Source organism: Lissotriton vulgaris, chromosome 2_1 (assembly GCF_964263255.1).
Source record: "Lissotriton vulgaris chromosome 2_1, aLisVul1.2, whole genome shotgun sequence".
NCBI lineage: Eukaryota > Metazoa > Chordata > Amphibia > Caudata > Salamandridae > Lissotriton > Lissotriton vulgaris.
The window spans coordinates 986,874,906-986,895,275 of NC_141687.1; the positions used below are offsets into that span (position 1 = coordinate 986,874,906).

General features: G+C 46.9%; 1 protein-coding gene across 1 annotated transcript in view; it reads left to right on the forward strand.

The window, feature by feature from the left end:
• The window catches only part of STK39 (serine/threonine kinase 39), a 1,290,321-nt gene that overhangs the window by 470,373 nt on the left and 799,578 nt on the right, over positions 1-20,370 (forward strand). The window contains exon 3 of the mRNA XM_086958759.1: positions 18,937-19,045. Coding sequence (XP_086814885.1) covers positions 18,937-19,045 — 109 coding nt within the window. The remainder of the gene's footprint in view (positions 1-18,936; positions 19,046-20,370) is intronic.

Here is a 20,370-nt window from a genome sequence, read left to right on the forward strand (position 1 = left end):
AAAAGGTCGCTTTCTGAACCAAGCACTACCTTTTTGCCAAGTTTGGTGTAATTCCGTTCAGCAGACCGGGCTGTAGCCTTGGCTAAAGTTTCCTATTGAAAATTGATTTAGAGACTATTATTTTTTGAATTTTTCAGCAACTACTGAACGGATTTACTCCATTTAAAGAAAAGGTCACTTTCTGAACCAAGCACTACCTTTTTGCCAAATCTGGTGTGATTCCGTTCAGCAGTTCGGGCTGTAGCCTTGGCTAAAGTTTCCTATGGAGGGTGTGGCCAAACCGCAGACCAACATGGTCGCACAGCTCTGAAGCTCCGCTGGCCGAATTGGCAAATATTCCATATCCCCCACCTCCGTATGGCTGAACATAAGGAAAAGGACACCAAGGTCTCCAGGAGCGATTGCTGAACACATCGAGTCCTGCGATGCCAAGATCGAGGTGCTGGTACGAGGAAGAGGCGAGGGAGGCAGTACAAGCCTGAGATCCATCATGGTGGTAGGGGGGCCGTCTGTAAATGCTGCAGAGCTCAACAGACGGGGAGGCGGGGATTGCTGGCTGTCGGAAGGAGCCGGGAGTTGGGAGCGGTGAGTGAGCGGGGTGCGGGCCTGGGGCATTTGGCAGAGACACATACTGGGTGCTGCATACCTCGGGCGCGAGGTCGTTTCTGCCTCCTGCGGGCTAGACAACGAGCTTCCTTCTGGTGAAACATTGGAGCGCGCAGGAACAGGGCCTGTGCACTCACAGCAGTATTGGCCCAAGGGACTGCACACACAACTTTCCCCTCACCATCAGGGGTCGCTCCCACCCATGTCCTGCCTGCACCTGGCCAGTGCCCTGCCCCCCTCGCCCCCAAGGCTGCTCTTGTGGGCGGATTACTCCAGACGCAAGGGGCCCTTGCTGGTAGTTCGCCCCGCACATCCACACCTGGACTGGGGAGCAACGGCTGCCTGCATACACTGTCCCCTGCCTTCGCCACAGAACCTAGTGCACTGTACAACCCCCTTGGCACTCAGCCCTGAAACTAAGGCAACTCTACCGATTGATGCGCAGCAAAGGTATTACGGGTGACGGTTGGGTCCCGAAACATCTCTCTAACGCAGTGGCCCAAACTCTCCCGCACAGCTGCCCAACAAATTGCCACCCACTGCAGCCTTCTTGCGCTGGACACCCCTGCCACTGCTAATTTTCTCATCCTTATTGCTGGAGCAGTGGCATGGGCTGCAAAGACCCAAAGCAAAGGCTCCTTCCTTTTGAAAAAGTCACAGAGACAACCTCAGAGGAACCCATTACCATGGCGGAGGGTGGGCAAAGAGTGCCTCAATCAGATGACACCACAAGTCAGATCGGCTCACTCCTGCAAGAGATGAGAGCAGGTTTCAAGGCCCTCGATGTGAGGTTTGACACTCTGGACAAACACATTGCCGACATCAGCTCCAAGATCCAGGCGAACGACAGACGCCTTGACATAGTGGAATCTCGCACCTCTCACTTGGAAGATAGGACAGCACAGCCACTTAAGCGACTGGAACGCGTAGAGCACATCCTCAAAGTCATCGCAATCATGAACGAAGATTTAGAGGTGCGCAGCTGCCGGAATAACGTCTGAATCTTAGGAGTGCCAGAGTCAACAGCCACTGGCCGCATGGACACATTTGTGGAGACGATTCTGACTGATCTTTTTGGTAGAGACTCCTTCACTCCGGGCTTTGTAGTGGTGGGTGCTCATCGCTCACTGGGGGACACCTCACTCCGCCTGTCTCGTGAACGTGGCGAAACCGTTCGGCAGGGCTCTAAACTGTCGCTATATTCGGACTTCACCATCATGGTCCAGGAGGCCCAACACAAATACAACGGAGTTAAAGCAACGCTCAGGAATCTCAGTCTGAAACATGGAATGCTGTACCCTGCTTGTTTGCAAGTCGAATTCAATGGGTGGGCCTGAATATTCAGCAACCTGTAGGAGGTGCAAGAATTCTGCATTACACACAAACAGACCAACCAGCAGCCCAGTGAAGAACGTAGACTCTCTCCACCCCACAGTGGCTCCGATGCGAGTATGGAACTTTTCTCCGGATCAGGACCTGGTTGACAAATTTTTTGATCTTTCCTTATATAAATGCTTGGTTACATTGGGATTCGTTATTATATCCATATTTACTAGTTGTATGGGGCATTGCTACCCCCATTGGTGTATACTGTGAACTGTTTTTGTGGAAAACGAATGTACCTTTCTCAGACTTGTTGCATTCCCTTGATATTTCAATTGGTACTACGGTTATCTTTGATAGTGTTGGGAGTGCTTCTCAGGATGGGTGGGGAGGCTAGGAGGTGGAAAGTGGGGGGTATTTTGTTATTGTTCAGATTGTTTTGGGCAGCTTTACGTTTGAATGCAGTCAGTGACAATATGTATATACGTTTGCTTCTACTTAAACTTCCTCTTTCATTTCTACCATGGCCCAGTTAGGACACATCTCTGGCCCCTCGGACATGACACTGATGACGTGAAATATTTCTGATTAAACAACAGGGGGTGGTGATGGATAGAGTTTCTGAATTAAGCAGAATACTCTCACCCAGTCAAGAGATCAGGGCTTAATCCAACACCGTTTTTTAGCTCACTGCACCATCCCAGCTACAGAACCTGGCTATATGCAAATTAGTCTGTCCCTGGCCCAGTGCATCATGGGAACAGGGCAAACCAAACTACCAAGCCAATTCTTTCACTGGGAAGGAAACAAGCTACCGGGGACTGGTTTCTGGCATTTCAGCCGTCTTCGGCCCGGCTTGCTTGAATCCTGATGGTGCAATGAGCAAGGGACTCACATCTGAGTATACCCTTCCACGCTTATGGTGGACAAAATAATTAAACAACAGGGGGTTGGGATGGATAGAGTTTCTGAATTAAGCAGAATACTCTCACCCAGTCAAGAGATCAGGGCTTAATCCAACACCGTTTTTTAGCTCACTGCACCATCCCAGCTACAGAACCTGGCTATATGCAAATTAGTTTGTCCCTGGCCCAGTGCATCATGGGAAAAGGGCAAACCAAACTACCAAGCCAATTCTTTCACTGGGAAGGAAACAAGCTACCGGGGACCGGTTTCTGGCATTTCAGCCGTCTTCGGCCCGGCTTGCTTGAATCCTGATGGTGCAATGAGCAAGGGACTCACATCTGAGTATACCCTTCCACGCTTATGGTGGACAAAATAATTAAACAACAGGGGGTGGTGATGGATAGAGTTTCTGAATTAAGCAGAATACTCTCACCCAGTCAAGAGATCAGGGCTTAATCCAACACCGTTTTTTAGCCCACTGCACCATCCCAGCTACAGAACCTGGCTATATGCAAATTAGTCTGTCCCTGGCCCAGTGCATCATGGGAACAGGGCAAACCAAACTACCAAGCCAATTCTTTCACTGGGAAGGAAACAAGCTACCGGGACCGGTTTCTGGCATTTCAGCCGTCTTCGGCCCGGCTTGCTTGAATCCTGATGGTGCAATGAGCAAGGGACTCACATCTGAGTATACCCTTCCACGCTTATGGTGGACAAAATAATTAAACAACAGGGGGTGGTGAGTGATAGAGTTTCTGAATTAAGCAGAATACTCTCACCCAGTCAAGAGATCAGGGCTTAATCCAACACCGTTTTTTAGCTCACTGCACCATCCCAGCTACAGAACCTGGCTATATGCAAATTAGTCTGTCCCTGGCCCAGTGCATCATGGGAACAGGGCAAACCAAACTACCAAGCCAATTCTTTCACTGGGAAGGAAACAAGCTACCGGGGACCGGTTTCTGGCATTTCAGCCGTCTTCGGCCCGGCTTGCTTGAATCCTGATGGTGCAATCAGCAAGGGACTCACATCTGAGTATACCCTTCCACGCTTATGGTGGACAAAATAATTAAACAACAGGGGGTGGTGATGGATAGAGTTTCTGAATTAAGCAGAATACTCTCACCCAGTCAAGAGATCACGGCTTAATCCAACACCGTTTTTTAGCTCACTGCACCATCCCAGCTACAGAACCTGGCTATATGCAAATTAGTCTGTCCCTGGCCCAGTGCATCATGGGAACAGGGCAAACCAAACTACCAAGCCAATTCTTTCACTGGGAAGGAAACAAGCTACCGGGGACCGGTTTCTGGCATTTCAGCCGTCTTCGGCCCGGCTTGCTTGAATCCTGATGGTGCAATGAGCAAGGGACTCACATCTGAGTATACCCTTCCACGCTTATGGTGGACAAAATAATTAAACAACAGGGGGTGGTGATGGATAGAGTTTCTGAATTAAGCAGAATACTCTCACCCAGTCAAGAGATCAGGGCTTAATCCAACACCGTTTTTTAGCTTACTGCACCATCCTAGCTACAGAACCTGGCTATATGCAAATTAGTCTGTCCCTGGCCCAGTGCATCATGGGAACAGGGCAAACCAAACTACCAAGCCAATTCTTTCAATGGGAAGGAAACAAGCTACCGGGGACCGGTTTCTGGCATTTCAGCCGTCTTCGGCCCGGCTTGCTTGAATCCTGATGGTGCAATGAGCAAGGGACTCACATCTGAGTATACCCTTCCACGCTTATGGTGGACAAAATAATTAAACAACAGGGGGTGGTGATGGATAGAGTTTCTGAATTAAGCAGAATACTCTCACCCAGTCAAGAGATCAGGGCTTAATCCAACACCGTTTTTTAGCTCACTGCACCATCCCAGCTACAGAACCTGGCTATATGCAAATTAGTCTGTCCCTGGCCCAGTGCATCATGGGAACAGGGCAAACCAAACTACCAAGCCAATTCTTTCACTGGGAAGGAAACAAGCTACCGGGGACCGGTCTCTGGCATTTCAGCCGTCTTCGGCCCGGCTTGCTTGAATCCTGATGGTGCAATGAGCAAGGGACTCACATCTGAGTATACCCTTCCACGCTTATGGTGGACAAAATAATTAAACAACAGGGGGTGGTGATGGATAGAGTTTCTGAATTAAGCAGAATACTCTCACCCAGTCAAGAGATCAGGGCTTAATCCAACACCGTTTTTTAGCTCACTGCACCATCCCAGCTACAGAACCTGGCTAGAACCTGGCTAGAACCTAGCCAGTGTAAGAATTGGCTTTTGTAGTTTGGTTTGCCCTGTTCCCATCATGCACTGGGACAGGAACAGACTAATTTGCATACAGCCAGGTTCTGAAACTGGGATGGTGCAGTGAGCTAAAAAACGGTGTTGGATCTAGCCCTGATCTCTTGACTGGGTGAGAGTTTTCTGCTTAATTCAGAGACTCTGTCCCTCACCACCCCTTGTTGTAAATATTTTTGTCCACCCTAAGCGTGGAAGGGTATACTCAGACATGAGTCCCTTGCTCATTGCACCATCAGGATTCAAGCAAACCGGGCCGAAGACGGCTGTAATGCCAGAAACCGGTCCCCGGGAGCTTGTTTCCTTCCCAGTGTAAGAATTGGCTTTTGTAGTTTGGTTTGCCCTGTTCCCATCATGCACTGGGACAGGAACAGACTAATTTGCATACAGCCAGGTTCTGAAACTGGGATGGTGCAGTGAGCTAAAAAACGGTGTTGGATCTAGCCCTGATCTCTTGACTGGGTGAGAGTTTTCAGCTTAATTCAGAAACTCTGTCCCTCACCACCCCTTGTTGTAAATATTTTTGTCCACCCTAAGCGTGGAAGGGTATACTCAGACATGAGTCCCTTGCTCATTGCACCATCAGGATTCAAGCAAACCGAGCCGAAGACGGCTGTAATGCCAGAAACCGGTCCCCGGGAGCTTGTTTCCTTCCCAGTGTAAGAATTGGCTTTTGTAGTTTGGTTTGCCCTGTTCCCATCATGCACTGGGACAGGAACAGACTAATTTGCATACAGCCAGGTTCTGAAACTGGGATGGTGCAGTGAGCTAAAAAACGGTGTTGGATCTAGCCCTGATCTCTTGACTGGGTGAGAGTTTTCTGCTTAATTCAGAGACTCTGTCCCTCACCACCCCTTGTTGTAAATATTTTTGTCCACCCTAAGCGTGGAAGGGAATACTCAGACATGAGTCCCTTGCTCATTGCACCATCAGGATTCAAGCAAACCGGGCCGAAGACGGCTGTAATGCCAGAAACCGGTCCCCGGGAGCTTGTTTCCTTCCCAGTGTAAAAATTGGCTTTTGTAGTTTGGTTTTCCCTGTTCCCATCATGCACTGGGACAGGAACAGACTAATTTGCATACAGCCAGGTTCTGAAACTGGGATGGTGCAGTGAGCTAAAAAACGGTGTTGGATCTAGCCCTGATCTCTTGACTGGGTGAGAGTTTTCTGCTTAATTCAGAGACTCTGTCCCTCACCACCCCTTGTTGTAAATATTTTTGTCCACCCTAAGCGTGGAAGGGTATACTCAAACATGAGTCCCTTGCTCATTGCACCATCAGGATTCAAGCAAACCGGGCCGAAGACGGCTGTAATGCCAGAAACCGGTCCCCGGGAGCTTGTTTCCTTCCCAGTGTAAGAATTGGCTTTTGTAGTTTGGTTTGCCCTGTTCCCATCATGCACTGGGACAGGAACAGACTAATTTGCATACAGCCAGGTTCTGAAACTGGGATGGTGCAGTGAGCTAAAAAACGGTGTTGGATCTAGCCCTGATCTCTTCACTGGGTGAGAGTTTTCTGCTTAATTCAGAGACTCTGTCCCTCACCACCCCTTGTTGTAAATATTTTTGTCCACCCTAAGCGTGGAAGGGTATACTCAGACATGAGTCCCTTGCTCATTGCACCATCAGGATTCAAGCAAACCGGGCCGAAGACGGCTGTAATGCCAGAAACCGGTCCCCGGGAGCTTGTTTCCTTCCCAGTGTAAGAATTGGCTTTTGTAGTTTGGTTTGCCCTGTTCCCATCATGCACTGGGACAGGAACAGACTAATTTGCATACAGCCAGGTTCTGAAACTGGGATGGTGCAGTGAGCTAAAAAACGGTGTTGGATCTAGCCCTGATCTCTTGACTGGGTGAGAGTTTTCTGCTTAATTCAGAGACTCTGTCCCTCACCACCCCTTGTTGTAAATATTTTTGTCCACCCTAAGCGTGGAAGGGTATACTCAGACATGAGTCCCTTGCTCATTGCACCATCAGGATTCAAGCAAACCGGGCCGAAGACGGCTGTAATGCCAGAAACCGGTCCCCGGGAGCTTGTTTCCTTCCCAGTGTAAGAATTGGCTTTTGTAGTTTGGTTTGCCCTGTTCCCATCATGCACTGGGACAGGAACAGACTAATTTGCATACAGCCAGGTTCTGAAACTGGGATGGTGCAGTGAGCTAAAAAACGGTGTTGGATCTAGCCCTGATCTCTTGACTGGGTGAGAGTTTTCTGCTTAATTCAGAGACTCTGTCCCTCACCACCCCTTGTTGTAAATATTTTTGTCCACCCTAAGCATGGAAGGGTATACTCAGACATGAGTCCCTTGCTCATTGCACCATCAGGATTCAAGCAAACCGGGCCGAAGACGGCTGTAATGCCAGAAACCGGTCCCCGGGAGCTTGTTTCCTTCCCAGTGTAAGAATTGGCTTTTGTAGTTTGGTTTGCCCTGTTCCCATCATGCACTGGGACAGGAACAGACTAATTTGCATACAGCCAGGTTCTGAAACTGGGATGGTGCAGTGAGCTAAAAAACGGTGTTGGATCTAGCCCTGATCTCTTGACTGGGTGAGAGTTTTCTGCTTAATTCAGAGACTCTGTCCCTCACCACCCCTTGTTGTGAAATATTTCTGGCCTCAACAATACACGCAAGAGACGGCAAATATTACACTATCTGATCCACCATAAGGTGGACATTGCCTTCCTAAAGGAGACTCATTTGCCCATAGCTGATCAATCCCGCTTCGCTGCTAGCTGGGGAGCCCACAGATACATTGCGAATTTCAGCAATTATGCTAGGGGCACCGCCATTCTTATACACGAAAGATTCCCATTCAGCCGCCACCCTACTGTTTGTGATACGGAAGGGAGATATTTAATTGTAGTAGGCACATTAATGGGACATAAAATTGCAATTGTATGCATGTATGGCCCCAACAACAACGCTCCCAATTTCTATTACTCCCTGCTCTCTCAACTTTTGAAACTTGATCAGGTGTCCTTCCTGTTTCAACAGTGCCCCAAACCAGACCCTAGACAGTACTTCACGGGCCCCAGATACAACGCCACGAGCACGTAGGGTTCTCCATTCATTGGGCGAGCAGTTATCTTTAAAAGATATAGGTCGAGCACACAACCATCATAACACAGACTTTACGCATTACACTAGCTGTCACAACACCTGGATGAGGATCGATGTTTGGCTGACCTTCCCCAGTCTGGTGGGCTGGTGCCACGCAACACAGACGCTCCCTCTGACATATTTAGATCACTCACCTGTAAAGATGGAATTGAAGGTCCCCCGTTCGGAGGGCTTTGAAAGACAGTGGTGATTCCCTGCCGTGCATTAGATGACGATTTATTTCTGTACGAAATTTGGGAGGCAATTGAGGAATATTTTGCCATAAACACTGGCTCAGTCGACTCAGTCGAGTGCTTCGCGATTTACGGGGGACTTTGTCCCACTTGGACCATGAACTAACCACCCTGGACCTCAGAGGGGGATATGGAGTACCGGATTTTCAACTATACCATCTAGTAGACCAGTGCAGCTACGCACAGACGTGGTATCATCGAGATAACAGGATTCCTTTTCTACGTCCAGAGTCTGATCTAGTCCTCCCTGAGACACTAGCGAGTATTCTGCCCAAGGGCCTCCCCAGATATCCCAAGGACATCCAAACAGTCTCTTCTACCAGCTGGGCTTGGGAGAAACTCTGACGAATTACTAACACACCTCTTCTTTACACTAAATTCCTTCCCTTCCAAAATGCAAGATGGTTGCAAATTACTGGTGAGAGACTTGTACAACGAACATGTGCTAAATTCAATATATTAACCATTGCCGATCTGTTCCCAGATGGCCATGCATTTGATGCAAACGACATGTCTCGATTCCCTGACGTAACATTCATGGACAAATTTGTATTAGTGCGCATTCGCTCAGTGTTGCGCGCTGCCTTCCCTGACTTTCCTCTTGAACCCCCGTCGTTCACCCCACTATCACTAGTCATCGAGAGTGAAAGGGGCGGTCACCTAATCTCCAAACTATATAAGGCCTGTGCAGCTATCGTCCCACTCAATGATGACAGGATTCGTAAAGACTGGGGGAAAGATCTTGGTAATCAAATAACGGATGAACAGTGGGCGGCATGCTGCAAAGTTACGAAGAATGTTTTCCTCAACAGTCGCCACAAATTGATTCACTTCAAATGTCTCCGTAGTACGTACTTCACTCCAGCTAGAGTCCACAGAATAGGCCCATCCAAATCTCACACTTGCCAAAGATGCAAAATCCCACACTGGGCGGCATGATTAACTTATTAATAGAACCTTTGGCTGAAATTGCTCTCCTAGGGTACATGGTCCAATTCCCCCGAAAAGTTTGTATATTCGCAGCCATTTGTTTGCTATTGGCCAAAAGAGAAGTTGCCATTCATTGGAGTGGGAGGTCAACTCCCACGATTACGGGTTGGATGAACAGCTTGTCCTCTTGTACCATGAGGAGTGAAATATACGCAACCATTATTCCCTTCGCCTCTAGACCCAGAGACATATGGGGCCCTTTTCGAACCTACCTTGCATCATTACAGCAAGACCCTCCCACTCAACAGGAGCAAGGCATAGTTCCTGCCAGGATAGGATGAATGGACCACACACGGCATGCCAGGCTCTATTCCTGTACTCTTCTATCACCTCTCTCACCTCTAATATTCATAATTTGCTAGAGGATATCAGAATGTACAGTCTCTGTGTAATTTGGGCTAGTGTGTGAATCTGAGGGTCCAACCTCCACATATTATAGCATACTAGATATTGGAAAGTGCTGATTGAAGTGTTCCTGAAATAGACCATATATAACATATGTGATCATCTGCATTGTTCCTAGTAACTGTCTGTATTCATGCATATAAGTCCAGACGCTTTGTGTTAAAATGCTAAATAAAGTTTAAAAAAAAAGTTTCCCATGGAAATTAACATGGAGAAAACACTTTTTGGGTCCTCCTTTTTTCTCAGCCCCTGCTTGACAAATCAACTCCAAACTTTCAGAATAGGAGCTGACCTGGATAGGACTTTTTTTGAAGAATTTTTCGAAGATTCAGCAAACTACGCCAAAGTTATTAACAAATCAAAAAACGCTTTTCCTATAGAAACTAGGTTCTAACTATAACTACCTACTGGCGAAGCCTGGTTGGAGTTCTGCTACGCGGAACTCCGTGAAGTGCAATAAATATATGCTGTGCTACACGGACCTCCGCAAGCGGCGGAGTGCATTGGATAAATGCTGTTTGCAGTGATTTTCAGAGCCAGTTGCTTGTCTGTACTGTGCAATCATCTCAAACGGCACCATGCACAGTGCAAGCGGGCTCTGCTTCCTCTCTGCCGCCGAATAGATTATGACTTTTCTCAACATGAACGGACAGTTTCTCAATGCGAGGGGTCGTGAGCATATGCGACCACTCGCAATGAGAAATCTGACTGCCTGCATTAAGAAATCTCACCGGGAGGTTGATTTTCCGTGCTCGCCAACTTGATGTTGATGAGCGCGAACGAGGAAAAATCTCACCGGGAAGTGAATTTTCCTAACTCGCATTTGCCAACTTGATGTTGAGGAACGCGAGCTAGGAAAAAAACTCCACTCTGCTTTGTGGAACAGAGTTTTTGGGAACTCTGCAAGCTCCGTGTGACACGGAGTGCGGAAATCTCCCCAAAATCCACAAGTGGAGTGGAGTTCACCGCCCAGACTTAATATATACACTTTTTTTGCATTGGAAAAACCCAAGGTTACAGGGATATCATAGTTTGGATCCGATATCACTCGTACAAAACCATTGAAATTCAGCAGTTATTGTTACCTAAGATAAGTATAATTTATGCCCCTACAATGCACTGCTTATGACCCCACATATTACATCACTCATGATGTGGTCAGTAAAATCACTGATGACATCATTGATGAAATCTCAAATGACATCACAAATGGCATCATCCAGTGAGTGTAAGTGATTTGTAAAAAAAATTGAGAGTTAAAGATATATACTAAGCTACTGCATAAGTTAAATTACTATTCTGTTGGTACTACTAATGAGCAATAGGCCCGGGCGGCAAATACCGTTCCGCTCGCAGAATTTGGGTAATTTAGCATTCTGCGGAGAACGCAAATTACCCCAGATTCTGCATTCCGCGACTTTGCGCAATTTTTGCTTGTTCGCGCTCTCAAAATGCATGTTCACAAGATATTTCCCCCCCGAGCATGCAACAGAGTTCGCAAACAGTAAAAAGCATGGCGAACAAGCAATTCCGCGTGTTTGCAGAATTTCGGCGTCTTCGCAGAGGTTTTTTACCGTTTCGCAGAGATTTGCGTAACGCGATTACGCAAATTCCGCCCACCCTAAGCAATACTGTTTCTAATATATGTCAGCTGAGTAGCATTGTGACTGTATGCATCAGTGTGTGAGCGAGTGTCTGAGTGCTGTATGGCGGTGTGTGAGTGACTGTATGGGTTAATAAATGGGTGTGTAAGTAGCTGTATGGGTGAGTGAGTGCCTGTATGAGTGGCTACATTGGTTGGTGTATGTGAGTGACTGTATTGGTGACTGTGGTAGCTGTTTGAGTGGCTCAATGGGTGTATGAGTGTGTTTGTAAATGGCTGTATGGGTGACTGAGTGGCTGTGTGAATGGCTGTATGGGTTAGGGTGTGTGTTAGTGGATGTATAGGCAGCTGTGGCTCATGCAGGTAAGAGCAGTGAGGCGATGGGGCCATGGGGGGTGATTTCGACAGACGATGATGAGGGAAAATTATTTATTTCTTTTTCCCTCGTGGTCATCTGTTGAAATCCCCCCACACGGCCTCACCAATCTTACCTGCACAGGCTGTGGCAATTATAGGTAAGAGAGTGGCTGTTTGGGTACATCTGTGGGTATGTGAGTGGCTATTTGCACACTATGTATTTGGGTGAGTGGCTGTACAGATGAGTGAATTGGTGCCTGAGTGCTTGCATTGATGTGTGAATGGGTATATACATGGTTTTGTGGATGAGTGAAAGCATGTGTAGGTGGCTGAATGGGTGAGAGAGCAACTCTGTTAGTAGCTATATGGATGAGTGAGTGGTTGTGTGAGTGGCTATATGGGTGAGTGAGTGTGTGTGTGAGCAGATTTGTGGATGTGTGAGTGGCTCTACGGATCTATGAGTGGCTGTCTGAGTTGATGTATGGTTCATTGAGTGATTGTGTGAGTGGGTATATGTGTGAGTGAGTGTGTGTATCAGTAGTTGTATGGGTCTGTGAATGGGTATGTGAGTGGGTGTATAAGAGGTTTTATGGGGGTGTGAGTGAGTATGTGAATGATGTCATCAGTGATGCCATCAGTGATGTCATTTGAGATATCATCAGTGATGTCACTGACCGTGTCATGAGTGATATAATATGTGAGGTCATAATCGGTGCATTGTAGAGGTGTAAATTATAGTCCGCTGAGGTAACTATAACTGCTGAATTCAATGGTTTTGTATGAGTGAAATATGTACCTAACTATAATGTACCTGTAACCTTTATTTTTCTCAGTGAATTTCTATGTTTTTCTAAATTCTATTTCATAAATTTAACATCCCTGTAACCTACTTTTTTCCGTGAATTTCAGCATTTAATTTCTTGTATTGCCTAACTGTAACCTGGAATCTTTGAGAGGGGTGTTTGTGAGTAGCTGTATAGGTAGGTGAGTGGGTGTGTGAGTGGCTGTAGGAGTCTGTGAGTGGGTGTGTGAGTGGGTGTGTAAGTGACTGTATGGGTATGTACATGGCTGTGTAAGTGGGTGTTGGATCTGTGAGTGGGCGCATGAGTGTCGGAGTGGGTCTGTGAGTGGTTGTGTGTGTCTCTGAGTGGGTCTGTGAGTGGGTGAGTGAGTGTCTGAGTGGATCAGTCAGTGGGTATGTGAGTCTCTGAGTGAGTCTGTGAGTGGGTGGATGAGTGTCTGAATGGGTCTTTGAGAGCATGTGAGAGTCTTTCAGTGTGTCTGTGAGTGTGCGTGTATGTGTGAGTCTCTCAGTGGGTCTGTGAGTGGGTAAATGAGTGTTTGAATGGATCTGTGAATGGGTGTGGGAGTGTGTGTGTCTGTAAGAGGGTGCATGAGTCTGAGTGGACCTGTAAATGGGTGTGTGAGTATATGCATGTATATGTGGGTCTGTCAGTGCACTGTAAACAAAAGCAGGGGGCACACAGGAGCAGGTCCTTGTGCCAGCTTCCCCTGTGACGGTCCTCATGTTCAGCTTGCCTGCAGTCTGCTACAATCTGCTGTCTTCAGTTTTGTGCCTCCTCTGCTCATTTTCTGCTTGTTTTTCTGCCATCTCTTTCCTTGCTCCTGCCCTCTATTTTGCCTCAGTTTGCTCGTTCTGCCCCATTATTTTGCCTCTTTCTGCTCGCTCCTTACCTTTATTCTGCCTCTTGCTACTAGTGCAAGATGTTAATTCTGCCTCTTGCTGCTGGTTTCTGACCTGTATTTTGCCTCTCTCTGCTCATTTCTGACCTTCATTCTGTGTTTTTCTGCCCATTCTGACCTTTATTCTGCCTGTTCCTCACCTTTACTTTGCCTCTTTCTGCTTGTTGCTGACCTTTTATCTTGCCTCTTTCGGCTCTTTTCTGACCTTTATTCTGCCTCTTTATGCTTGTTTCTGACCTCTATTTTGCCTCTTTCTGCTTGTTTCTCACCTTTATCCTGCATCTTTCTGCTCACTTCTGACCTTTATTCTGCCTCATTCTGCCTCATTCTGCTCCTTTCTCGCCATTATCTTGCCTCTTTCTGCTCATTTCTGACTTTATTTATACCTTTTTCTGCTCCCTTATGACCTTCCCCATGGACCACGGGAGGACCACAGTACCAGCCAGCTCCCGCCTCCTGTGGGAGCCGGCCTTGCTACTACATGCAGCGAGCTGCTGGAAATGTGTCTCTCTGCGTGCAGGAGCCATACAGCAATCTCTTTCCCTGCTCTCACAGCTCTCACCATGAAAAAGCAAACAGCTATGTCCCAGGGGTGGGCACCACATGCTATAGCAGGAGCAGGCTCTAGGGGATGGCAGTCGGCAGGGCCATTATTCTCTTTTCACAGCTAGCCCAGGGAGGTGGTGGTCCCTGTGGCTGCATATGGCTTGGGAGGAGCCCTCCTCCCACATGTATTTTACTTGCTGCCCTGGGGAGGTGGTAGCCCTCCGATGGCAGAGGGATCCACGTGGCCTCTACTAATTACTCATGTTAAGCTTCAGGGAGGTTGTAATCACTGGGGCTCTAAAGAGCCAATGGATGGAGGGTCCGCATGACCCCCCTCCAATATATACAGAAAGTCTTGGGGAGATGGTGGTCCCTGGGGTTCAATAGAGCCCATGGAGGGGGGTCTGGGCGACACCCCATCAATATGTAAAGAAAGCCCTAGGGAGGTGGTGGTCCCCGGATCTTTAAGAACCTTAGAAGGGGGCCCAATGTGTTCTCTCTTTTTTTTAAGCAAATGCCACTGTGACCTGACCCACCCAGGGGCTTAACGACACACAAGTGTGGGAGCCCACGCTTGCTTTTTACATTTTTCTGCCATGGATTTAAGGCTCCATCGGGTTCCAGCAAAAAATTAAAATTAAAAAAGAAAGTGCTCTTTGGCCCTCTCTGGGTCACAGGGGAACCCAGCACCACAATTATGGAGTAAGGGTATTCCTACCCTGCCCCTGTTTTTTTTAAAATAGAAGTTTTTGTGGGACCCGGCTGAAGTCGAGCCCTACTTTGGCTGCCAAACTTCTTGGTTGTAGCGTTGGCAGCCAATCAGGGATTGTCAGTTCCTCGGAGGAAGCGCAAACGTTCTAAAAACGTTATTCTTTATTTTTTTAGGAGCCTGGGCAAGGTTTGTGGAGTTCTGCTACACAGAACACCGTGAAGTACTGATAAAACTCCACCCTGCTCCACAGAGTTCTGCAAGCAGTGGAGATCAGTAATTCACCCTGCTCGCAGTGAGCTAAGTGCTGGTAGTTTATCCCTCACTGTAATATTCCGCAAGAACGTCACCAAGCGCTAGAGAGCGGTGCTTCTTTCTACAGCTCGAGTAAATCTTTTACTTTAGTGGCAGCTTCCTCAACTAAAGCGCCAGGTTTCTCAATGCAAGCGGCAGCCACCAGTCTCATCCACACACATTGAGAAATCTCACTGAGAGGTGGTCTAGCGAACAATCTTACTCACTCGCCAACTTAAAGCTGGCAAGCTGGGTAAAAAGAAAAGCTCTGCTTAACGCCACTTAACAGAGTTTTTCGGTACTCCGTGCTCTGTGGAATGCGGGGTGGGCAAAACTCTGCAAACTTCACCAGCAAAATAGAATTCACTGCCCATACCTAGTTTTTTTATGTCTCAAAAACTACTGAATGGATTTACACCAACAAACAAAAAGGGTTCTTTCTGGACCAAGAACTACCTCTCAAACAAGTTTGGTGTAATTCAGGCTAGTGGTTTGGACTCTAGTCGTGTCTAGAAATCTCAAGAAAATGTAACATGGTAAAACACTTTTTCTGACCCCCCCTAATTTCTTGGCTCCCGCTTGACGGATCACCCCAAAACTTTCCATGAGCAACAAGAATTTTGGGGAACATTTTGTGAAGATTCGTCAACTGCTCCAAAGATATAGGCAGGCCAAAAACGCTTTTTCTATGGAGACATGGGCCTAACTATATCTACTGGTGCATATTCACTGAAAAAACACAAAGGTTACAGGGACATTATAGTTAGGAGTAAGCATTTTTTTTAAACTTAGAAATTCACTAAAAGAAACAAAGGTTACTAGGATGTTCTAGTTAGGCTCAGTGATGTCATGACCATGTCATGAGTGAAGTAATATGTGAGTTCATCAGCAGTGCATTGTGGGGGCGCAAGTTGTAGTTAGCTCAGCTTACTAAAACCGCTGAATTTCTCTGGTTTTGTACGAGTGAAACCTGAGACTAATTATAAGGTCTTTTAAATGCTAATTCCTAACTATAACGTCCCTGTAACCTTTGGATATTTCAGTGAATGCCTATGGTTTTTCAAATAGTAGTCGTGTTTGCAGATTGGTGGAGAAAGGGGGCTGGTCCTCCGACCAGCTCTCAGGAATCCTGCTGTGTAATACTTGCAGGGGGTACAAAGTGGACTTCATCCCCTAACCCGTAGTGCACCACGAGCTGCGTTTGCAGAGTAGTCGAGAAAGGGGACGTGTCCTTTGAAGACCACTTAGCAATCCTGCTGTCTGGGACTTATTATAGATAAAAGGAGGGACAGTTGGCCCCCAAGGAAATCATTGGGGGCCAACTATCCCTCCTATTACCTTTAGTAAGTCCCATATTGCAGGGTTGCTGAGACCTGGTAGGATGCCATGCTCCCTTTCTCCAGCACTCTGCAAACACACCTCCTGGTGCACTCCTAGTTGGGGGATGAAGTCACCTTTGGCAATTGAGGGTCATTGGGGGCCAACTACCCCTCCTGTTACCTCCAGCAAGTCCCACAAACTCGATTTGCTGATTTTCAGTGCCCATGCCCCCTTTCTCCACTACTCTGCAAACACGCCTTCTGGTGCGCTACTAGTTGGGGGGGCGATGCCCCCTTGGGTCTTGAAGATCCTTGGGGGCCAAGTAGCCATCCTGTACCTTCAGATAGACCCACACTGGTAGATTGCTGAGAGGTCATCAGAGACCTGCCCTTTTCTCCACCACTCTACAAACACACCTCCTGGCGCACTACTGGTTGAGGGAAGAAGTCCCCTTTAGTCCTGAGGCCCTCAGGAGGCAAGGGGGCCTCATCCCCCCCACCAGCAGTGCGCCGAGAAGCTTGTTTGCAAAGTGATGAGAAAGGGGGCAGTGCCTCTAACCATCTCTCAGCAGTCCCACTGTGTGAGGCTTACTGGAGATCACAAGAGGTTTTATTGGCCCCTAAGGATGCGTAGCAACGAAGGAGACCTCATCCCTCATCAGCAGCGCGCCAGGAGACGCATTTGCAAAATGGTGGAGAAAGGGGGCAGGGCCTATGGAAAGTTCCCGTTTTTTTTTCCTTTCTATATTTTTAGGAAGGGGGAACCATGTGGTCCCCCTTCACTGGACTGGTTTGGGCCTCGGGGACCCAATGCCCTGGGGCCTGACCCTTTTTTAATCCTTATTCTTTTTTTTTTAAAAGGAAGAGTGTTGCGCGCCCCCATCCCGGCAGATTTCGTCCCTGGGGACCCCATCGCCCGGGGCCCTTCCTTTCTTTATTTTACTATTAATATTTTTAATAAAGGAAGGGGGTGCCAAATGGGCCCCTCTTTCCTGGGCCCTTTTCGGCCCCAGGGACACCATCCCCCGGGGCCTGCCCCATTTTATATAATAAAAGGATAAAATGGAGAGGGGCCATGCAGCCCTCTTTCTGGGCCGATTTTTGCCCCAGGAACCCCATTTACCTGGGCCTGGCCTCCTGGCTGGGTGCCCTGGTCCCACCCAGGGCACCCTTAGGGACTGCGAGGGGGAGCCTAAAGGCCTCTACAGACACTGGTGGCTCCCCACCTCCTGCGGGGATCACATTACTTTGGGATACTTTGCTAATATGCAGCTTCCAGGATTCCAAAGCAGTGGCAGCTTGACAGTGATGAGGGAAACAGATACTTCCTCAGCTTTCAGCCAGCGAGAGTATTTTCAGAGTGTTTGTTATGACATGGCAGGAGCGGTGCTCCCGCCATTCCATAGCAAACAGCAATGTCCCGGGGCTCGGCACCCCGGGACATTGCTGAAGCCGGCCCTGGGGGCTGGCAGTCCTCAGGGCAATGTAGAGCTCAAGAAGTTGTTAATTAAGCCCTGGTGAGGTGGTGGTCCCCGAGTCTGTGGGGGCCCCGTATATAGGTGGCAGTCCCCTGGGCTGTTTGGGGGGGGGGGGGGGGGGTTGCCGGAGCCCTCCCTACACATTAATATCGATATTGTGGCCATAATACTTTTTGTGGTTCAGTATTTATGTACCTGATCATTTTTGCACTCGATATACTGTCATAAAGCCTTATTGGCAATGCGCACGTGTTGAAGATGTGTTTTTGTCGGCTTGCCCCTCAGTGTTTAGTACTTGTAGTGTCAAGAGATGTTTATAAATAGATTAATAAGTAAATGAATGAACAGCACTAAATGCGAACCTGTTGCAGGATCTTTGCCCAAAGACCCCCCCCCTTTTCTAACACCTGTAGGTAGAATGTATCAGAGGTTGTCAGTGATGCAAAACATAAGAAGGTTTCAGTAGACTTACCTAAGAATCCGGGTACAGCCAAACAATGAGCGTAGAGAGGCATTAGGTTGGGGTTTCAACAGATAGAAGACATATTTGTCACATCCCTTTTTTGTTTTCATTGCATTTATATGGCAGCATTCTTTTACTGTGGAAGAGAGGTGAGTCGATACATTAAGATGGCAGATGATGTTGCTGTTAAAGACTCGTGTATCTGTTTCCAAGATGCTTAGAAGTATTCACCCATTGTTTTGTATTTTTAATTGCTTCTACGTTTTCGTCAAAGCACAATGCCATTTCATTGTACAAGTAAGAGTGTTATTTTCAATATAAAATGTTTTTTTATTTTATAGACAATGCCTTACAATAACCATCATTTGCACTAAGTGCCTGGTACTCTCCACTGTAGATTAGCAGTTTATAATTTTGTGGGCAAACCTTTTGTTTCGCAGGAAAATGAGAACAATAAAAGTGGCCTACAGAGTTCGGCAGACAAATATGTAAATTTCTGATCTTACGATGTTAACTCTCAATACATGTAATAATAGTTTATTCCCCCCAATTTATCAACTCCTGTGCTGTCTTGTTTCCAGAAAGAAATACAAGCCATGAGCCAGTGCAATCATCCCAATGTAGTGACTTATTACACTTCCTTTGTGGTAAAAGACGAGCTGTGGTTGGTGATGAAGTTATTGAGTGGGGGTAAGTTGTTCACCTGCTTTTACTTTCTCCGTATGATTGCCCTGTTTTGGTGCCAATATCAGTGCTTTCAGTATGGATTACATCATCAGAATAAATCAACGCTATTGTGAAGTTTTGTCACTTTTATATTGGAGATATAGGTCTTTGTTTGAAAGGATTTAAATTAAATTCCCAAAGAAGATGAAAAAATAAAACAATATTTTTTAAGACGCAGACTTCTTAAAGCCTGATCAACTTTAGAAATTATAAACACTTATTAACAAAAAGAAATCCAGTTGTTGTTGTTCAGAACCTGTCTGATTAGCAACCATGCAGATAGTAATTATGCTTTAGTGATACATGTGAACAATATAATGTGAAGATTGAAGCGCTAAAGCGATTAAACAATGATATAAATCAGCTCTCTGCAGAAATGAATTTGCTAATGTTTTACTTCGGTTTTATTAAAGGAGAAGGAAAACTCTGCCGAGTGTGTCACAAAAAAGATGCAACTCCAGCAATGCATCCTTTCACATAGGGCCAGGCCCATGTGAAAGGGCCTGCATCAGTCTTACGCCTGCTGTGATACAGGCGCAAGATTTGGACGCAACAGCGTCATAAAAGTGATGCAGTGATATCTCTTAGATTTCACTGCGTCACCTCTACGACCCTTTCTTGCGTCAATACACCCTTTTTGTATACATTACACCTGACGTAGGTATAATTTGGCGCAAGGGTTTACAAAGTGACGCATCTACCTAGATGAGTCACTTTGTAAGTATGACTCAATAAGGTGCATTTTTTACAGCACTGGTGCGTCACAAAAAGTGACGTACCCGTGGTGTAAAAGTGACGCATGGCTTCATGAGGCCTTCAGTCTTCTACTCTTATTTTTTCTTTCACTTTCTCTGTTTCTTCACTGTCTTACTTACCTGGTTTCACACTTACTTGTCTTTATCCAGTCTGTATCTCCACTCTTTCCAAAACTTCACTGCTATTTTCTTACCCTTCCACACCCCTGTTCCTTTACTACTTTTTCTTCGCATATCCACATTCCCCATGTTCACTCTCCTTCTCCTCACTCTCCTTCCCCACACTCACCCTCTTTCACTCCCCCTACTTCACTTCCCTTCTCCTTTCGTCCCTTTCTGTGCTTTCTTACTAATTTTCCTCTCCTTTATCAATGCACTCTACTTCACTTACTCTTTTTCATATTTTTAAGACCACAGCTCTTTGATGAGAATTGGAGTTAGTTCTGAAAATAACTTATTTTTTCTTCTTTTTTCCTTTTCCTTATTCAGAACAGGAACAAAAACAGGGAATGGGAAACTGCTCAACAGGAGCAA